Source organism: Arctopsyche grandis, chromosome 7 (assembly GCF_051622035.1).
Source record: "Arctopsyche grandis isolate Sample6627 chromosome 7, ASM5162203v2, whole genome shotgun sequence".
NCBI classification, from domain to species: Eukaryota; Metazoa; Arthropoda; class Insecta; order Trichoptera; family Hydropsychidae; genus Arctopsyche; species Arctopsyche grandis.
Genome location: NC_135361.1, coordinates 22,080,670 through 22,103,258, shown reverse-complemented (window position 1 = coordinate 22,103,258; position 22,589 = coordinate 22,080,670). Strand labels below are relative to the sequence as shown.

The 22,589-nt window shown below is 32.3% G+C and overlaps 3 protein-coding genes across 3 annotated transcripts; all 3 read right to left on the bottom strand.

The window, feature by feature from the left end:
- Nucleotides 1-4,237: 4,237 nt before the first annotated feature.
- Nucleotides 4,238-11,575, bottom strand: LOC143914204 (transient receptor potential cation channel subfamily A member 1-like). Its single transcript, XM_077434316.1, has 7 exons — nucleotides 11,375-11,575; nucleotides 11,225-11,303; nucleotides 10,780-11,083; nucleotides 9,054-9,235; nucleotides 7,474-8,980; nucleotides 5,935-6,204; nucleotides 4,238-5,863 (listed from the first exon to the last, which is right to left on the bottom strand). Exons 1-7 carry the CDS (start codon nucleotides 11,505-11,507, stop codon nucleotides 5,354-5,356), a joined length of 2,985 nt encoding a protein of 994 aa, XP_077290442.1. The 5' UTR covers nucleotides 11,508-11,575; the 3' UTR covers nucleotides 4,238-5,353.
- A 124-nt stretch (nucleotides 11,576-11,699) lies between these two features.
- Nucleotides 11,700-14,543, bottom strand: LOC143914768 (transient receptor potential channel pyrexia-like). Its single transcript, XM_077435106.1, has 4 exons — nucleotides 14,485-14,543; nucleotides 13,621-14,260; nucleotides 13,223-13,492; nucleotides 11,700-12,615 (listed from the first exon to the last, which is right to left on the bottom strand). The coding sequence occupies exons 1-4, from the start codon at nucleotides 14,538-14,540 to the stop codon at nucleotides 12,037-12,039; spliced, it is 1,545 nt and encodes a 514-aa protein (XP_077291232.1). The 5' UTR covers nucleotides 14,541-14,543; the 3' UTR covers nucleotides 11,700-12,036.
- Nucleotides 14,544-14,763: 220 nt separating this feature from the next.
- On the bottom strand, nucleotides 14,764-16,286 carry LOC143914383 (uncharacterized). Its single transcript, XM_077434582.1, has 2 exons — nucleotides 16,236-16,286; nucleotides 14,764-15,897 (listed from the first exon to the last, which is right to left on the bottom strand). Exons 1-2 carry the CDS (start codon nucleotides 16,245-16,247, stop codon nucleotides 14,989-14,991), a joined length of 921 nt encoding a protein of 306 aa, XP_077290708.1. The 5' UTR covers nucleotides 16,248-16,286; the 3' UTR covers nucleotides 14,764-14,988.
- Between the last annotated feature and the right edge of the window lie 6,303 nt (nucleotides 16,287-22,589).

Genomic DNA, 22,589 nt, shown 5'->3' with positions numbered 1-22,589 from the left:
GTGCAGATAGATGACAACTTTCTTTGGTAATTTGCAAACTGAAGCACATACATTTGCGATTAAGCACTTTCTACATACATATGTACATATGATATATACATAGAAGCAACGTATTCATGTATGATTTAAATCAGAATAAAAAAGAGTGAATGTAAATAATTTAGCTAATAAAAAGTTGTCATATATGTATACATATGTCAATTATTCATATATATTTTGTTAAAACAAAATGTAAACTCGGGAATGTTTTTACTTTATCTATGTGCGTAGTAACAATATATATGAAGTTTTGTAATCTGCGAAAATTCGGCCTGATGATTGTGACCGATTTCAACCCGAAATTGATCATGAATTTCATGGTTTAGAAAAAATGTGTGACTGTATATTTTGGAGATTGTTTTGATTTTTAAATGCTTTTATTGTTGATAAATTATGTTAAAAATACATCTGAATCTATGTATTTTAATACCTACTAATCTACTGATCATTTACTATATTAAAGTTTTATTTATTTTGTAATTTTTACTGATTTTTTTTTCAAATTTTAAGGTTGACCAGGAGTGGTACCCTGTATGTATGTATGTATGTAGGTCTTCTATTTTTATAAATTTTAGTCTTCAATTATCTCCTAAAGCGTTCAACAGGATGGGCTGCAACTTTTTCACATGAAATAGATATGATGAATTTCATAAACTAACATTTTTCAAGTATTTTTACGTCAATCAGTAGTAGTTCTTCGGCAATAGACAATTGAGGTTTTTTATGTATTTTACTAAAACTTTCAATATTGATCAAATTTATTATTACGTAGCATATGTAATTCATTTGGTGAAAATCCGTCAAAAGGAAGCTACAGTTTTCTATTGATTTCATTCAGTTATATTTATAATAATCTTATTCGTTCCAAATAAAATAAAATGTATGTATGTATGTATATGCATATGTAGATATATGTATATTTTTTAATGAATTTAAAAAAGATTATTTTCTAATATCTTCATTACTTTTTTTTAGATGTTTGTTTTCTGTTCTATTTATCTTTTTGTATTTTCTTTTATACCTTTTCCTCTCTTTTATTTTATTATTTTTATCTTGACAATAATAAAATAAAAGAAAATGTATATATTATGTACTAGTGGTTTTACCCGGCTTCGCTCGGTGTTTGTAATATAAATAGCTTAAACATGGCTAATCTAATAGTAAACACTCATTTGTTTTTTTATTAAATTTATTTGTGACAAAAAATAAAATATTCAACAATATTAATATCTTCGTCATAAAAACTTTGGTTTGTTTTCGATGCTCCCAAACTAACCATACCTACATACATAGTTACATTAAACCTAAAAAAATCTCTTTCGAAATTACATATGTACATATATATACATAGGTATATTAGATATATGTGTATAAGTAAAACCCCTGGGGTCTATCGGCTTTGTCTCCTCCACCAAGGATGTTAAATAAATAAATTTTTCACAACCCCTTTGCGACTCCAATATTTAAATTGAGTCGAATGCGGACGCTAGTCTGAAAATGTTGCCAATCCCCGGCGGCCTTTTGAAAAAAAAAACATTAAAATGTGTTATTAATACGTGTAAAAATCATCATAAAGAAAAAAAAAACGGGTTTTCGGACAATAGCGGACATGAGGCATTGATTTTAATCACTAGCCCTTTCGTTTTAAAGTAGGTAGGTAAGTGGTTGGTTTTTTTGTCAGCTGTACTCGTTCTTAAATACTAATTTTTGAATTTTGATGCATATGATATTTTCTAAAACGTGTTCCTAGTTCATATTTGAAATGATTTCATTATCATAAAAAATTAAAAATGATTCTAACTCTCGAGTAAAAGATGTACATAATTAAATCGGTATAAAATTTGTACGAGAATGTCTTAAACATATATATATATATATATATATATATATATATATATATATATATATATATATATATATATATATATATATATATATATATATAGATACATAATATAAGTTCAAATCATTAATAATTCACTATTGCGTTAACATATTATTTCAAATAATTGAATGTAAATATTTTTCACAGCAAAAAAAGTATTCAATTGTTTATTTTTTAATTGAAAATCAAACCATAATTTTGCTATCATATCGTTATTATTTTGATAATGATAATGTTCAAAAAAATATGTACAAACTAAATTGAATTATTCTATTTTGGGAATATTCCAACATATGTAATATAAAATGTTTGGAAATGAAATGTACACCTACGCATCGGAAAAGTTAGCGAAGCTGAGAAGCCACAGGGTTCGGTTGATTTAATCCTGTGGGACGTTTATTTTAGAGAATTTGAGGAAAACAAATTGAAGAAACGAAACTTGGGAAAAGTGTATTACCAACGACGAGCTTTTACCATCATACGTAAGATTGATTTCAGCTTAATGCTCCAAGACGCGCATAACTTCAGTTATATATAATTGGATTTAGTCGTCAAATGTCGTTTTTAATTTATTAATCAATCACTAAAAATTTATTCAAATCAATAAAAAGTTAATACATACATTAACTCATACATACATTTTTTGATAATGGTTTTACGTAATAATATATTACATTTTATGAGAGAAAAAAATGTTTGAAATTATTGATTGACACTTACTTAATCTGGGTTTTTTTATACACTTCGCAATAATAGTTCGTAGAACTTACTTACTAGTCTTTTATACCTGAAAACACTGCTTTACCTAAATATGTATGTACATAGGTATATGTATGTAGAAGGTTTAGCATGGATCGTAAAAAATACGTAGATATTCACTTAACAAATCATAAATACCCGTTGCTGATTTTTGTCAGAACAAGTCATTTGAAAGGGGGTGAGGGGGAAAGATGGGGATATGAATGCACTTTTATGAAAAGCTATGAATCTTAATCAAATCGATTTTTCGTTACAAAAAGTTTAGACAAACAGAAACTGCAACAAATTCAAAGTGATATTCCTGAAGATTTGAAATATTGAAAGACTTAACTGATTGAATAAAGTAGCTTTTAAATTTTCAGCCGCTGTAAAAAAAAATATCAAGGCTATCGAGTCGGAGTCGGAGTCGTAGCATTTGAAACCGAGTCGGAGTCGTAATAAAAAATCAACATACTCCGACTCTTTTTACAAACCTCCTTTACGTTTCACATTAAGACGAATTTTTTATATCTCTTATCTCTTATTATAATTTTCTTCAATCAATAGTATTACGGTATGTATGTATGTATGTACTAGTCTCAATTTATATAGAAGTAAATTCACCAATAAATTGAAATTTAATAATTTCTTTATAAAAATATGAATTTTAATTACATTATTCCAATATATAATTTGGAAAGAGACTTTGAAAGTAACTATTGTTGGTTCGTAGAAAAACAAATGGTATTCAAATAAATTTAAATAAAATAAAACTATTCAAATAAATTTAATAAAATGTTTACTATTAGATTGGCCATGTTTAAGCGGTTTATGTTACTAATACCGAGCGAAGCCGGGTAAAAACACTAGTATATTATAAATTAAATCGAGGAATCGCACGTATTTTGATGTTTTGTGGTTAAAACCGATTGTTTCCTCCGTCTCATACTTTTTTTTAATTCTCATTTTATTTATTAGATTGATTTGTTTGTGTGTGAAATTCATACACATATACTATGAGCGTTCTTACTTTTTATTTATACCTTTTTCATTACCATTAATTCAACAAAGGGAGGTAAAAGTCAATTTTTAGTGACATTTTTTTGAATTCCTTTAATTTTTTTTATTTTTAGAAAATCGCTATTATTTTTATTATTAACAACTTTATACATTGACATGAAAAGTCCATCTTACTAAAATCGTTCAAGTTGGAGTCGGAGTCTGAGCCAATAAATTTTAAATTAAATTTTATTTAATGAAAAGATGTGAATATAAGAATTTTTATACTGTGTTGTTTTTTAAACGAGAAATTATGGAATAAAAATTGCGTTAAGTTAACGTTTTACACACATACGTATATTAAAATCTTGTCATTAGTCAATCATTTACATTTATGTTCATTAAAAATAATAAACCAGTATAATTTATTCAGAGCTTTTCAAGCTGTGTACTTTTACACAGCTTTAAAAGCTGTGTAAAAATACACAGCTTGAAAATATTTTTGACGTCATGGTGATATTTTTGACATGTCAGTTGTGAACATATTATGAAATAGAAAAATAAAAGAAATAATGTACTTAGAGAACAATCTTATTATTTAATTCTTAAAAATAAACATTGGTACATATGTAATCACATAATTTTATATATCTCAATAAAACGTATATTTTTCAAAACTTCTTATCCATAATATTATCACGAACGAGTAGTAGTTGATGTCTGCTGCACTTTCACATCTTCAACATTTGTCATCATCACATCGGAATTAATCACTTGTTTCTCATCATGCGGAATATCTATCAAAATTTCTTTCAATTCCTCCTACAAAGAAACAAATTTTGACATATAGTAAGAAATTAACTATAGAAGTTAAAAGTGACATTTACATACCTTATCAGTTTTCATGAGCCAATAATTAATGGATACATCCACATGTTTTGCTAATGATGATCCTCCACCACCCTTCATTGTCACTAGACCAGCAATAGCATCAATTTTTAACATACTCAGTGGCAATTCTTCCGAAGACATTACAACGTTGTAAACGATAAATGCAAACTGTTTGAAGCATTATGGCAAAGCTACTAACCCTTTGGACTGCCTAGCAGGTAGAAAGCGATTGATTATTTCCAGGGGTATTAAATCTGTTCACTATCAGTTTACTTAACTCCAGGAGTTCTAAATTCGTTCACAATTAAATTAAATCCAACTTATGACAATAACCGTTATCATTATCAATATAATCCGAAAATAAAAGTATTACTTATATTCAAAGCTATGATATATTATTCAATGATATGATATATTTTTGATATTTTTATGTGGCTCTTTACTAGCCTCTTCTTACTTTGCTTTCGATTTTGTTATTATAACCTTACGTTTAATACGTTTAAGGTATTTATTAGGGAAGATTAGTACATTTATTTTTATATATAATATATATTTTATATCAATATAACACACACAATTTGCAATATTTATATTCATTATAAAATTAAAAATTTTAGTTTATTTCAATGATGGGTTTTATTTATTCGTTCATTATAAATTAAAATTATAATAAAATTGTCATGTTCTTAACTTACTATGGAATACCAATCTTTTTTTTAATCTTCATCATTACACACTTTAATATTAAATATAGTATGTACATATTCAGTTTACATACGCTATAAAATCAATCTATCAATATCATTTTTGACTTGAATCTTTTTCTCTTTTTCTCTGTGCCACAATTTCAAAGAGCGATTCTTCTAAATTTTTCGATACGAGACTGAGGTTTTCCCAGGCAGGCTTTCCAGGATATATTTTCATAGTCCTTTGCACTTTCTTCGATCGATTTTTTAACACAAAATACACCACAGTATCCAAAATATCTATGAGGTGTACCTGACCTGTGAGTCTCTTTATTTTACCCTTGGTTTCCAAATCTTTTGTATCGCTGATAATCAAAGCCAATATCAAATTCATCATGACGATGGGAACAAGGAATAAAAACACGACGAAAATTAACTGAACTAGAATACGATAGCTATTGTCTTCGAATGTTGAAAATAGATTTGTGTAATCGAATTCAGAAGTCATAACTATAGTCTTTACTACGGAATCCATTGTTCCAATAAAGGTCGGTTGCCCGTGAAATAAAACCCAAAATGACAGTGCGAATCCTGTAATTACATAGATTCCAAACAAAGCAACCACCTAAAAAATAAATTTGTAATAAGATCATACATACACTAAGAAATACTTGAATAAAAATCACAAATGAATACCTTGAGAGCTCTAAATGCAACCGTGGAAAACATTTGAAAAGTGTAACCACATTCAGGAAAGTGCGACAGTAGAATTGTAATTTGTAACCATGCTAATAAAATTGCAGATGCTGTTATAAATTTAGGCCAATTCCGATCAGGCACTGAATGATCTATCAGTACAACCATTGTTGTTAATATTATAGAAATCCAATTTAAGAAACCAATTTTTCTTCTGAAATAACTCTTTAACTTGGCTTTTACGGAAAGGATCGAAATGAAAACTATTTCCTAAAACCAGTAAACAAAACATTTCGTGAATCGTCGCAATTTGAAATTTTCCGTTACAAAAATTTCATAGCATATTCGCATTTATGTACATATAAATATGCACTGTTAAATTCAATCGATCAAATAATTCTTTTAATAACCAATAATAAATAATAAAAATGGACGATAAGATTATGATTTGACAGGTTGATAGTTGATATACATATACATATATGTATGTATGTACAATCATGTCTATTTCAACATACTCCCCATGAGTGTGACTTTATTTTATTATTTATTACACTGTTCGACACGAAAAATGTTTCAGAGACGAGATACGACTTTTCTTATAGATCTATGCCCAGTGAATACGAATCTGGTAATAAAAAGTGTTGATTGTTATTAATGATGATTGTTATTATTTGTTATTAATCCATAAAAATAGTCGAAATGTGATTTTTCTAAGTGGAATTTTATTTAATTCTCATATAAAGGTAATTTAATATATTATCCCTATTAATTCAATTCAGATTCGTGTAAATACGAGTAAACACTAGTACGAGCTTTTTGCTCGCAATTTTACCGGTTTAAAATTCACCACACATCCAATTAACCCTTTTAAACGAAATCAAAAAATAGTGTGGCCAGAACACTATCCTAATAAACATGTTTCAATAGAAAATACTCAATATAATATAGTATTAACAGTGGGGAAAAATCCCAAGTGAAAATACGTAATTTTGACTTTTGATTTTAACTGGACGACTACTTAGAGAAATTTGAAAGCTGAAAAGTACTACAAATGAAAGATAAAATACCCGACTATAGATTCCAATATTCATTTTGAACAGGAAATTAACAGATTTTGAGAAATCGACCGAACAACACCAATATATAGAAAAATCGCGCGATTTAAAAAACACATATGTATATCTCCGAATCTCGAGTCAATCAACACTTTTTATTACCAGATTCGTGTTCACTGGGCATTGATCTATAAGAAAAGTCATATCTCGTCTCTGAAACATTTTAAAAGTCGTCATTTGTCGAACAGTGTTATTGATGTTAAATATTGTGAATTTTTTTCTCATCCTTTCATTTACCCCATGATATTTAAGTACGAGTATTATTCAAATTTCAACAATTTCAATTTTGTAAAACAAAACTTTCATTTTCAATTATAACTTTTGTATACATACACTCGTATTTTCTCCATTTAACTTTTGACTCAATCCATTTAACTTTTCAAAATCAAACCAAATGAATTATAAAAGTTTCAAAAAATACCTGATAAGCCAAAGCACCGACGATGAAGCACAGCAATGAACTGTTCCAAGTCTCAGCTTCAGTTATATTTGGGCTTCTATAAATCCTCAACACTGTCAAAGTCAAACTGGCCACGTACAAGAAAAATAAAGCCACGAGCACCGCGTAAAAATTCCTCATTCCGTTCATCCACTTCATAAACAGAAAACTTTCAATGAACGGATGTAATAATAACGGCCTTTGCTTCATCCTCCTTCCTGTGTTCATTAGTGCAACGACAACACTCATTTGATTATCAAACACCTTCTCTTTATCCTGACACTCATGACCTGGCATCAGCATTGAATAATCAATGGTTATTTCGCAACCCTCGTCGTTAATTTCGCATTCGTTCTTACTGATGCATAAATTGAATAACTCCTCCAAATAGTTTACAGATCGTGGTAAATAATTAATGAGCAAGTTCATCACAGTTTTCGTTTTGCCATCTTTAACCAACGTTTCTGACAAGTCAGCTCCTTTCTGTAAGAAGTACGTCACACAATCTCTATGACCCTTATGTACGGCTCTATAGAAAGGCTTCCAATTTTCACCATCTCGTGAGTCCAGTAGATCGCAATTTTTTTCAGTTAAAAATTTTATCACATCGAGATGACCTCTAATTGCTGCTAGATGCAGTGCAGTGTAATTAGAATTCAACGTCTTTTCAAACAAATTAGCCTTGGAATCAATCAAAACCTTCAAACAATCCAAACGACACTCGTTCGCCGCAAAGTGCAATGGTGACATACCTCCCTCGTCTACAACGCAACGATTATTTAAAATTTGCTCATCGATTGGCAATGCAGCATTCGCTGTCAAGAGTATCTTCAAGATTTTGGTACTCATACGATTGTTTGCCACCATTGCCTTTATAGCCACGTGTAAGACATTATATTCATTTTTCAACATGTGTTTGATAGAAGCACCTTCGTTTAAAAGAATATTGACGCGTTTTTCATTGCCTTGTTCTACAGCTTTGAATAAAGCAGTCTCACCTGCATAGTTTTTATACTCTATTTGATTTTCCTTATCATTAAATCCTTTGATTATATCTTGGAGAATGAAAGGTGCACCAAATCCAGCAGCGATATGAAGCGAAGTGTCACCTTGATTGTTCGTAATCATCAAATCAGCTCCAGCTTTCAGAAGCATAGCCATACCTTTCCTCCATCGAATCGTGATAGCTATATGGAGAGCTGTCAAACCATCTTTATTTGAAAAATCAACGTCGTTAAATTTCGAACTCGGATGGTACAAAAACAATGCCAAAATATTCTTCTTTTTATCCCTTACTACGTTATGTAGAGGAGTTTGTCCGTTTTTATCTAATCCATTTCTGTAAGCGGCAATGTCAACCACAAGTTTTGTTCCTTCTTTACTGTTCCAATCGACCGATTTATGTAACGGATTGCTTAGATTTCCAGATAGTCTCGGTTTGAATTCTATATTTTCATACTTTATCAGCATTTTCAATAAACTCTCGAAACTAAAATCAAACATGTATTAAGTACGGCACACAAAATGTTAAAACTATTTAATCATTAAATCTTTTAAATTACTTAGGAAGTTTGTCTTTTACGTCTGTTTTACACGCCTCGCCACATACATCCAAAGGTGTATATTCACGTTCATCCAAGGCTTTAGGGTCATAGCCTTTATCTATCAAAAGGCGTACGCAATTTGGGTGAGTGCGTGCACTTGCCAGATGAAGTGGTGTTGTATTACTCCAAATGTCTATTGTCTGAAAAAATTTAAATTTCAGTTGAAAATTTGAAAGACAAATTGAAACGTAAACATTTAACACATTTCATAATTACATAAAAAGCCAAAAGTTACATTCAAACATTGCCGATATCTAACGTAAGAATCTTAATTAAATAAATTTGCAACTACCGTTTACAATATTACCCCAAATCTATAATATCCAATGGTATGATTAGTAAACTACACACATACATACATACAACATACATAGCTATTTTGACATATTTTGTTTATAGTTTACTAGCTGTATAACCCGGCTTCGCTCGGTATTTGTAAAATAAACCGCTTAAACATGACTAATCTAATAGAATTTTTTTTTTTAATTTATTTGAATAGTTTTATATTATATAAATTTATTTAAATACTCATTTGTTTTTTTTATTAAATTGACTGTCACGAACAAACAAACATATATATGTAGTAAGTCTCTTATAAAAAATTATATGTACGCCCCCGGCGTCTCCGCCCCCTAGAGCCTCGCCCTCGGTGCCCCCCTGAACCTTTGCCGTCTAGGACTATGCCCCCTGCGCCCACCTGAACAATTGCTGTTTAGGGCTATGCCCTCTGCGCCCCCTCAGCAATTGCCGTCTAGGGCTACGCCCCCTGCGCCCCCCTGAACTTTTCCCGTCTAGGGCTACGCCCCCTGCGCCCCCCTGAACTTTTGCCGTCTAGGGCTACGCCCTCTGCGGCCCCCTGAGCATTTACCGTCTAGACGAATCAGTGCCTAATCGAATCAACGCCAAAATCGAATCGGCGCCTATGAATCGAAAAAAATTTAAATCGAATCATTTGTTCGATGACGTTACTGATCTACAAATGAACGAGCGAAGGATACATAGATACATACATATATACAAAGTCTCTTTCCAAATTACATATATATTAGATCGGTGCGGTGCAAGCGCTCGACAATCACCAGACAGACTGAACGACAGATAAACTGGATGGCAGCTTTAAACGCAATTATCGTCTTCTCGAATGGAACTTATCGAATCTTGCCTTATTAAACTCTCCAGAAAGATCCAACTCAATTTTAATAATTGCATCTGTGCACATCGAAAGGTTACTCGTCATCTGATGTGCCATCTATCATTCGAGAAGACGAGAATTGCGTTTAAAGGTGCCATCCAGTTTATCTGTCGTTCAGTCTGTCTGGTGATTTTCGAGTACATAGATTAGTCACCATTATATGTGACAATATCATAAAAACATATGTAGATTGTTATCGAAATGTAATAAATTTAGATTAAACATTCACAGTGCTATTATTAAATAATTTCCATTATAAGACTGAAAGTATATACGTGTACATACGTGGATTAATAGCACATTTTTAGGTCTATTCCTACGTAAACGAAACTGTTACAAATCTGATGTCATTATAGAATTTCGCTCGTATACATAAGAAATGTAGACAGGTAATAATTCAACCAAATTACAACCGAGTTTAAACCGTATTTGTCAAAATATAAGCATATGTCCATATGTAAAATTGTGTTTTCTTGAATTCATTCTACAAACCTCTTTAGGAATCTTGGCGTGTTCATCTAAAATAAAAATGCTTTTATATTTGTCAACATCACCCTCTTCGATAGCCGTATCCGGTTCGGGCGTTTTCAAGAACTCCTCGACACAATCCTCATGACCGTTCCAAATGGCGTAATCTAAAGGAGTACGCCCTTCGGAGTCCTTTTTCTCAGCATCAGCGCCTCGTTTAATAAGCGCCTGGAGAATTTCCAAGTGCCCACAAAATGCAGCATAATGACACGCCGTTATGCGACTTTTGAAACAGGTCGTTCCCGGTATGGCTCCATTGTTCATAGCCCTTAGAATATAAAATTAATATTAATTTTCACAATAAATTTTCGCGATAAACCGACAAATAAGCGCCAAAAGCATCGCACGATATTATTATTAAACAAAACTCGCATTGTATGTATGAATGTATATGTATTATAATACCGACCTTTCTACTTTGTTACAATCCCCGGATGCTATGCTGGTGAATAATTCGATTTTGAGTTTTATATTTTCTTCCTCGTCGTCTGTAATTATTCGGCAAAATTTTTTTAATATGATTTCAAATTATTTCATAAAATTATAAAGGTCATCATACCTTCTTCGAAGTATTCCTCTTCTTCATATTTCGGCGCAATATTACTGTTCAGTATATTGCTATCAATAATTGGAAAGTCAGCCTCGACATATGTGGCCATCAATGGTATTGCCTCTCCTTTTAGTTTGCTCATTTTTGTTTGGAAAACTATTTTTTTTAATCGATAAACGTACCGTATGACTGATCAACTTTTGTTGAATGAATCAAAAAAACACAAGTGTATTATTTATCATTAGATAAGATAAAACTTGATATGACAAACGTCGCGTTTTATACAGTTGTGCATTATTACTCGTAATTAAGTAGATAAATAAAAACGCAATCTATTTATATGTATGTGTATATTTATATATAAGTATAATATAAAGATAATTATAAATGTACCTTAGCAAAATTATTATCATAATATTTATTAATATAAAACCGAAACGTACATATCACCACAATTTATAGTTAGCACAATGAAATATTTATAACTCTAATTAAAAGAATTTAACTAAATTACTAAGACAAGAATTACATTTAGGCAGGCCCACTATTAGACATGTCACAGAAATCATATGGTATTTCAGATTTATCTGACGTATCAAGTATGATAACGAAACATCAAAAAAATTGTTTGTAAATATGAGAAGGCATAAATCATTCACTCATGTGCATACTTAATTAATTACAGTACGATATCCTCGCCTGATTCGTTTTTGGGGACGTTTATGAAGACTCAAATGCACCTTGCGCTTTTCGCCTTTGTCTTTTTTCAAAAATATGTTACATAACTTCTCTGAAATGTTTTTTGAAAAGCCCTTAGTTTTCTCGATCTGCTTCGCCGGATATATTTTCCATATTGCCTTCATAGGACTCCTAGTGATGAGACCGATAGATGTCACCAAAGTGATGAAACAATCGAGCACGTGGATCAGCTCGATAGTGTTACACATTCTCTTCACTCTGCCTTTGGTCTTCAAATCGGCAGTGTCGCTGATTATAAGTGCCAGAAGGAAGTTCATCATCACGATCGGTACAAAAAATATGTATACTATTACAATCACCTGCAGGATGATTTTATAGTTGGACTCGGTAATCGAATCTATCATGTTGTCGTATTCCAACTCTGACGTCATCGCTATAGTTTTAGCTAGGGTTTCTAGGTAATTATTGGAAAAGTAAGGTTGCCCGTGGAACATAATCCAAAATGCTAGCGAAAATCCAATAATGATTTGACAGCCGAACAATAGGAAAACCTAAAACATAAAAATCAATATTTATCAAAAGTTTTATAAATTTTACATAGATGTCACTTAAAAGGAAGTCTAAAAATATACTCGGTATTGCCCGAGCTAAATTGGTGGTTACTACGACCTGATAAACAATTAAATAGTACCCAATGTTGAATATTCAATTAACTGTAATAATTAAAAATAAAAAGTTCAAACTTGTAACATATGTACCTTATAATATGTACATATGTAGCTATCGTAAAATTAATTAACATATTTTTGCATTTGAAATAAACCAATTTGGATGGCGAATGGGTGTAAATGATGATGATGATATAAATTATTTATATTAAATCTGCTAATACATATATTATATTTTAAAGTGGCGGAAGTCCAATTTTCAGTTCCAAAAACACTATTTCTGTTTGACTTAATTCACAAATCACTTATTTTAATTCGATATGTCCAGAATCTCGGAAACGTACTACAGGCTTTTAAATATTTAAAAAGTGAGTCATTTCTCGAAATGAAGAAAAGTGGACTTACGCCAATTTCAAATACATATAACGGCTCATTTTTACGACTCATATTAAATTCTATATATGTACATATGTATGTAGATAAAACTAACCTTCACAGCCCTTCCTACGACTGCCGAAAACATATGAAAAACAAAACTTCCTTCAGGATAATGCGACAACAAAACTGTAATTTCCATCCAAGCAAATAGAAGAGCGATTGCCGTTAATATTTTAGGCCAATCTCTATTCAAAATCGAATGATCAGTATTCACAACAACAATCCAAAGGCCTTTCGACGTCCAATTTAACAACCAAATCGGCTTTTTAACAGTCGAAATGAAATTTCCAGTCCATATAACGGCTGCAATAAACAGCAACTCCTGAAATAATAATAAAATTAAATTATTCCAACCATATTTCAGACAGTACAACAACATTCGCACTGCTAAATTGCATTTGTACGTGAACTGACAAGGAATGCACGAAGGTAAATAAGTCACACACTAACTTGAATAATCATGCAAGTCATCAAAAAGAAGAGAAATGCATAAACCCACAGCTCATACTTGTGAGTGGCCGGTGTATAAATTGTGAGAGCCATCCAGGTGAGACAGGATACGAAAACGAAGTACAACAGGACTATACCAGAATAAAAAGGTCTCAAAGAAGTCGCCCACTTGATGTCCAAGAATGCCTCGATGAGAGGATGGTCCATCAATTGCGATCTATACCTTCTGGTGCTCTTCAAGAGAGCTCTCAGGATGTTCGTATCGGATTTTTCCTCCAGCAGGATATTAAAGTCTACCGTTATTTGAGATTTGCGATCGACTATTTCGTATTTGTTCTTGTAGATATATCCGTCTAATAACGAGTGCAAGTAATCGATCGGCATGGGCCAATGATCCATTATGTATTCGATCACTGAATACGTTTTTAAGACACCGTCGTATTCGATTATTATTACGTCTGTCAATTTGTGTTCGCCATTTCTTAAATAATGGGTCACAGTACTTTTGTAGACTCGTTCAACGGCGTGTGTAAATTCGTCCAAGCTCACGTTTGTAATCAACGTCGATTTAGAGTCGTTGATATCAATTTGTAAGCATTGAACGCTTGTCGAATTTGAGCAATCGGTTTTCGACATATTGCTGAAACAGTATTATCTTATAAATTTGTGTATTATGTAGTTCACTAAAAAATATTTATTTTGATATTTTTAAGTTATATAATATTTATATGTATGGAAACATTGTGTTAGTATATCTAGTCTCAAATTCATTATACAAATGTCTAATCAAGACGTACTACATATGTACATAGATATACAAATCTGAGAAAGTGTTTTTACTGAATTACATATATTTGAACTGACCTGATGAAGTCAGGTTTATGATCTGCAACTTGCCGTCTTCTCCAATGCTTCTGCATTTTACAACTGAACATATTACATATTTGTATGTAATAATGTTTCACAAATCGTATACCCCAGTCATATCTCGACCAATCATAGGTCATATATCTTGCAGATGTTATGCTATCTACATATGTTAATGTACTTTATGCTCCTTTAATCCTTATCTCCTTTAACTTTTTTTAGATAAGTTAATGTTAGTGTAATATGGATGATAATATTTAAGTAAACAAACATATTCGGTATATATATTTTATTATTTAAAAATGCTTAAATAAAAATACTTAAAAAGAGAGCTCGTAACAAACACAATAGAAAAAGTTTTTTTGTTCATATTTCGAAATGTTGTATCGAAGATTGGTTTTATTGCACGTTTAATATAAAAAAAAATTATAGAATAGAAGACTTTACTAGTAATAATATGGCAACTTGAGGCACACTTGTCTCGTACTTTTATCATAGCATTTACAACACAGTCGAGTATCCGAAAGGCGATGCCAATCTACCGTAAGGTGTTGAATATGCTACGGGTGCTCCAGCGGCATAAGCCAAACCGTTTGAATAAGCAAGGGGACCACCGGCAGAATAAGCAAGGGGAGCACCGGCAGAATAAGCAAGAGGAGCACCGGCAGAATAAGCTACTGGTCCTCCAGCTGTATAAGCTACTGGTCCACCTGCTGTATAAGCTACAGGTCCGGCTGCGGAGTAACCTACTGGTCCAGCTGCGGTGTAAGCTACAGGTCCGGCAGCGGTGTAAGACACAGGTCCAGTTGCAGAATAGGCTACAGGTCCAGCTGCGGAATAAGCAACAGGTCCAGCTGCGGAATAAGCTACTGGTGCGGCAAATCTAGCGGCGACTGGAGCAGGGGCGAACAATGGCTGGGCAACAGTTCTAGCAGCTAAAACACCGGGAGCGGCAAATGGAGCAGCTATGGTTCTGGCAGCAACTACAGCTGGGGCAGAAACTATTGGAGCAGCTACAGTTCTGGCAGCAACTACAGCCGGTCCAGCAACTAATGGAGCAGTTCTGGCTTCGATGACTCCAGGACCAGCTGCGATTGCGGCTGGAGCAGCAGCAATGACTGAACCAATCAAAGGCTCCTTCCTGACAACAGCGTTGAATCCGTTTACGGAATCAGCAGTGTAGTCTACGATTCTCCTAGTGCCGTCAGGATCGACGAGAGAATATTGTCCTTGTACTACATCTCCATCACGGACTTCTTGGTGGGTTTTTGAGTCTCCTGTAAGATGATCCTGCACATCATATCCATAGCTGTATTGAGGATGAGGATCGTATTCAGTATCAACTGCTCTCACAGCTGAAAGTACTCCGGCTTTCGCCAGGGACATGCAAGCCAGCAACACGACGAAGGTCTATAAAGAAAGGGAAAAAAAGTAATTAAGAACTTATATCAATCGCATTAACAAGTTTCCTCTCACACAAAAGTACCAAAAAGCTTAATTTAAACTTTAAACAAAGTTACGACACTTGCGGGATGGTAGGTGGAACGCTGTACAAAATTTAATTTCGCTCTTTAGAATTCGCACAGTGGTCTAATAATTCAAAAATACAATGGAACAAACAAAAGACTTATCGAGCTGTAACCTCCCTCGTATCTCAGGGCGTACAATTGCAAACACTAATAGATTAAATGTATGATGGAGGTGCTTTGTAAGTTTCTGAACTCGTAATCGTGACGTGGTTGGTGTACCTTGAGTGCCATTTTGTTCTTGTTTGGTGGTTGGTTGGTCGTGGGATGACGAGTGATGCTATGGTCACCGTGGGACCCCTTTATATACTCCAACTGACCAAAATGCTACACCACCTGATGGACTCAGGTAGCTAATTAGTTTACGAGTGGCCATTGCAGTTGTTTCATCAATGGAAACGTCACTCGCTTGGAAGCGCACAGATACAACCCACGCAATAATATTAACTGGATCGAGCCTGGAATTACACAAACACTGAAATTAACACTTACATGTGTATGTATGTGCTTTCATTATTTCAACTGACATTTAAGATAAGAAATATTTTAAATTTTCCATTTAAAAAAATATTTTCCATCGATTTCTTTAGAGGATGGACATATGCACATTAAAGGAAAAGATTACGTTTTGGTGTAAGAGATAAATATTGAATTAGAAAAAGTTAGATAAAATTGTCAAAATCTGCCATATCATGGAAAATTTTGATTTAATATCATCCAAATCGTACTTTGTTTTTTAAATTACATACATATGTATGTATATAGAATACATGAGTGTATTCGAGTGCATAAAATATTCAGAAATGGTCAAATCTTGAAATATTCTGATACAATTAAAAAAGTATAACGGCCCAATTAATATTTATTTTATTTGAAACTTTTTACACCTGTATATATTATATGTATATATGTATGTACATATTTATGTGCAGTTAATCTGGTGCAATATATGTAGCTGGACAACCATCTTGTACTTCGGAGATATAGTATTTTAGACTGTATTCATTAGAGACGTGATAGCCTCATGCTGAGAGTTTTATAGGTTGACTTAATTGACCTTTAAAACGGCTTTAAATAATATATTGAATCCATATATTATATTATATATAGTATAATGTTAAAGCCTCATTGCTGTGTTTGTTCACTATTTTTGAACTGCATATGACACATTTTTGGTTATATGTTTTCCAATTTATTATTACATAAATTAATTTTAACGCATTTTTTTAAATATTTAATAGTGAAATAATAATAAAAATCTTCACTTAAAAATCCGCAATTGAATTCTATTTTATCCAGCCAATAACTAAAACATAGTAAAAGATTTTTACAATTTCTTTGTACATATATTTAGAAATTATATTATAAAATGAAATACTTTCACCGTTAGAGTACAACTTGTCAAAACACAGCTCAAATTGAGGCGCACTGCAATAAACTATTTAGTTTTGCTCGATATATTGGGAAGAGGAACATCTACATATGACAAAACTGCTATGAAGGCATCCGCAGTGGAAGAGTCGAGTGGCAAGGGATTATTTTTTTTACTCATTTTTGTGTATAACAATTATGTGCTATGATGGTATTTGGTACTTATATACCAAATGGATATTCAAATAAATTTAAATGAAATGTTTACTTTTAGATTGGCCATACTTAAGCGGTTTATATTACAAATACCGAGTGAAGCCGGGCAAAAACATTAGTAAATAAATAAATAAGAATTATAAAGTAACAACTTTCGCAGTCATACGTAACTAACATTGTATGTAAGTACATACATACAAGGTACATACTATGTTCTTACATACATATGTACATATATCCATATAAATATTACCCACTTTGGTCGACTGTACGTCTGCACACCGAGTCTACTAACCTTACTAAAATATCGCACACGAAAACGAAATTATCATATGGTGAACATTTTGGACGAGCGGTCCGGAAAAACTATCGAAAGTTGCAATGCTCGGACAATTGGTGCGAGCACGCAACAAACATACGAAACCGTATAATAAATATGCAAAGCACATAAATATTTATATTTTACTGTGTCTGTAACACGGTCGCGAGACTGGTTAGTTATTCGGAGAACTTCATTCGCATGAAGGTGAGCTTTACAAGTACCTGTAAAACCTACGAAGATACATACATACATATATATTTTCTGGATTAGACCCAACACTTTGAAACTCACTTGATATACTTGTGCCTACATATGTACACACATATATACTATGTATAATATATCAGTACATAGAAACAATTAGAACCTTTGATCCTCTAAATAAGAGTTAACTATTTAGAACCACGGAAAGATAGCACATTTATGTACAGTATACGTAGACATCAGTCACGAAAGCTTGAGCTTTTATCTCTCTTGGAATGGAATACAAACATACATACAGTTAATTTACGAGTCCAAATATTCAGTCAAAGTCTCAAGGTCAAACTTTCTCACGATCACAAAGCTTCTCTATTGATATCTCGTATTTATATAAAACTAGTGTTGTGGGTACAATACATCGACATATCAAAACATATCATCGGATGAATGTTGGCATATTAAGTTATTAAATAAAAAAAAATTAAAAGAAATATCTCCGTTCGACCCGTACGCGGTCGATTTTTTTTCAAATACCTTTTAAATATATTTATATTTAATTAGTTAATATGAAAAAAAGTAAAAACTACCTACCTACCTACATGTAAACAATATAAAACACCAATAGAAAAATTAATTAATTAATTAAATAATTTTTCAATAAATGACGGTAAATTCTCTGCCAAGAGGTAATATTGGTAGCAAATAGTATACATAGACGTTTTATTTATTTTTTTATTGTATTCAAATATACGTTTTGGCAGTGGTTTAGCTATATAGAATGGCGAGCGTTATCTCAGACAGACAGACAGACAGACACACAGACATACACACAGACAGACACACATCCAGACACATAGCCAGACACACAGACAGACACACAGCCAGACACACAGACAGACACACAGACAGACACACAGCAGACACATAGACAGTCACACAGACAGACACACAGACAGACACACAGCAGACACATACACAGACACACAGACAGACACACAGACAGATACACAGACAGATTCACAAGCAGACACACAGACAGACACACAGACATACAGAATAGCAATATTATATATATGATGATATAATAATTAACATACATACATTTATGCACATATATGTATGTATTTCAGCAGATCTTGGCTGCGCAAAAATGTACACCCATTCTACAGCCAATTTTTGAGCTTAAAGCTCAAGCTCCCGCGATCTACATAGGTTTACATATGTATATGTATATGCTTATCATACATATATGTATGATATGACTTGTATAAATTCGACATGCGTGGTATGCACCCTTGCTATACATACATATATGTAAGTACATATATATTTTCGCGTGTGGTGTTGTTATTCCGCACTTGCGGACCTTTAAATGCCAACGAATTTATTTCATCACAAACCGGACCTTCGGTAACAGACAAAAGTGAGCCCGTTTTTTAGCCGCCGTGACATAAAGGTTATATTTTTATTCGGAGCAATCCTCGAAGTCGATCCACTTTTCAACATTCATCAATAAATCTCTAATCTGTGACGTGCGACTCCGTCGAGGGAATTCTCACATCCACGTATTCCGTTATTTTATGCATAGAACTAAACCTCTCAATAAACCATGGCGATTTCGAATTCCGGATAAGACTTCATTGTCAAACGAAACCGATGCGGTGTGCGTATTTATCGGTCATCAAAGTTGAATTATGTACTTTTGTGTGTTATATTTTATTACATTTCTATGTAAAAGTGCCATTAGTCTCCCCAATAATGTAAAAAGCTCATAAGAAACAATAAAATAATGACAGATATAGACGGAGTTCCCATAATTCAAACGGTAGCGAAAATATCAAACGATACCAATAAATCATCGAATGCTATATTTTGAACAGTAACATGTGTTATATTCCAGTGTTTTTCAAACTAAGTATTCTATTTATTTGATATTTTTTATTGTATCTACTATTGTTTTTAATGATTGTTTATTAATATTTTTTTGTCCGTATATATTTTTTTTTCTCTTCTTTATAATATTCCAGTGTTTTTCAAACTTTGATCCGCTACTCATCTACATGAGACATTCCGTAATAAATATTCTGTTTGTTTGATATTTTTATATTGTATCTGCTATTATTTATTAATGTATCTATCTGTATATTTTTTTTCTCTTCTTTATTATGGCGCATTAGGTATTCCTATAATGCCACAATAGTAATACAAATAATTATGTCGTACATATATACATACGTTCATACGAATGTGAGTCAGTTCATTTCTAAATATTGAGAAAAAAAATTCAATATTTATACAAATCTTAACTCATTATGGACCGCCTAAATTTTCTTCTATGAGAATCTGCGTATTTTTCGCAAAGTAACGGTAAAAATAATAGGTTCTGTAAATAAAATATAGTTCCTAAGCCTTTCTATCTAGTTTTCTTCGACTGTATTAATAAACATATCAGTATTTCTCAAACTGTGACGATCGCTGCTTTCAATTTTGTATAAAATATATTTTTACTTTTATTTTCAATATATTTTCACATAATAAACAATATCTATCTCATAAATCATTGTGTTTTACATACGAATAAAATATTCAATTTGATAAATATGTATGCTATGCATAAAAAAAACCAATCGATTTCAATAGCTGAGGATTTGAAATCTTTTCTGATTACTATTTTGAAATATTACCGATTGATTTCAAGGATAAATTGCCAAGCTTTTATTATTAGAAATATATTTTTTGAAATTAAAAAACTTTATTTTGTACAAAGATATGTAGGAATGATATCTATGCATGTAAGTGTGAAAATAAATATTTGAAATAATACTTTTTTTGTATGAATTTGGGAAGATTTAAAAACACAGCGTATGTGCTTACGGTCCATAATGGGTTAATAATAATGTGAAAATTAAATGGGATAGTGTGAAAAAATAACTGTTATAACTAGTCTATGGCGTTGGAGCGTGCTTTTTCCAGGAAAGCGGCCGTTTTGGGACTATTTTCCAGGAAACAGGGCAAACTACAAAGCTAGAGAGCAAAAAAAAAAGTTCACCATAGATATGAACAATGTTGCACAGGGTCGCGCCGATCTATGGTTATAACTGTTCAACTGTTTGATCCATGAATTGAGTAGAGGGGGTTAAAAAGGTGCGTTTAGACATCCAGCTGTCATCACGTCGACCTGACAGACAATTCTGATGAAATTTTTATGATTTCTTTGATAATACAATTCCTCTAGCGTTATGTTGCAGACATTTGTTTATTTTTATTAATTTATTAATTTATTTATTTATTTAATGAGAGCTAGCCCAACCACCCCATATTTTGATAAAATATCAAAGCGATTGGAATAGTGGAAATGGTTCAAAATCAGTTCTGGCATTTTCCGGGCCAAACGCATTAAAACTCATAAAAAATTTAAAAAAACATATGAGTATTAAGGAAATTCGTCCTTAAGCTCAAAATGTACAGTTTATCATAGTATATGTACATACATATGGGCATTTTAAGCGCAAAGTCTGATACAAATTTACAAACGAAAAAATCAAAAGTGTATAAAAAAAGTGGACGATAAAAAAGCCGGTCTTATTTTTTGCGTAACCTGCTCATCAGAAGATGCTCGAAAATCGCCGAGAAAATTAATTGTATCACATTGCGAAGATCCGGTTTTTTATTTATATGTATTTCTTGCAAGTGATCCGAAAACGGGTCGATCCATGTGACACTTCGAACGAAATCGAAAACTGGACTAAATATGACTCGTGGCATATTGCGCAACCCGGTGTGAACCACTTATGATTGTTGGTCAGTAATAAAATTTAGCTTTAATTCGTGAGACTGCATACCTCAACGCGGTTTATCTCGAGACTTCAATCTTGGACACAATAAATTTGTGGACGATATTTAAAAAAAACGAACCTTCGGTGTCATATCACGATTTAACGTTAAACGCACTCAACATATTTCATTTTAGTATCTACTCGCATATACAACATATTTTTACTCTATCTGTATACAGTATATCGATCCATAAGTATTGTCTGATCGACATTTCAAATTCGTAAGTCGGCTTGTAATTCGAACAATAGATGTATTTTATTTCAATACTAAAGTTTGTACTTATTTCAGTAATTTTTCTAACCGTTTAAGCATCTCTAGCAAACAATCGATTAAGAAAATATGTATTATACATACCAGTGGCGTGTTGTGGAAATATCCGTTTTTGTCGCACAGCTTTACTTACGTGTGTACGAGCAGGATATAAGGGGACTAGGTGACTAGGCATATACATATGTAGTTACATAAAATACAATATAATGTTGTATACTCGATATTATGAAGAGAGACAAAAAGCGAAACACGTGGTTAAGAGGTGTGGCAAATATTTAAACGAGTAATGGTAAGAATACATTTAAAAGTAAGGCACGGCACGCCTATGTAGACTTGAGCTGTGATAGGCGCATCTTCAT

Excerpts from the sequence above, each read along its gene's own strand:
- LOC143914204 (XM_077434316.1), bottom strand. The coding sequence starts at position 11,507 with ATGAGCAAACTAAAAGGAGAGGCAATACCATTGATGGCCACATATGTC. Across the intron at positions 9,236-10,779 it reads ACGCCAAGATTCCTAAAGAG|ACAATAGACATTTGGAGTAA; the intron begins GTTTGTAGAATG and ends AAATTTTTTCAG. Across the intron at positions 5,864-5,934 it reads TTGCATTTAGAGCTCTCAAG|GTGGTTGCTTTGTTTGGAAT; the intron begins GTATTCATTTGT and ends TTTATTTTTTAG.
- LOC143914768 (XM_077435106.1), bottom strand. The coding sequence starts at position 14,540 with ATGCAGAAGCATTGGAGAAGACGGCAAGTTGCAGATCATAAACCTGAC. Across the intron at positions 13,493-13,620 it reads TGACTTGCATGATTATTCAA|GAGTTGCTGTTTATTGCAGC; the intron begins GTTAGTGTGTGA and ends TTATTATTTCAG. Across the intron at positions 12,616-13,222 it reads TCGTAGGAAGGGCTGTGAAG|GTTTTCCTATTGTTCGGCTG; the intron begins GTTAGTTTTATC and ends TTTATGTTTTAG.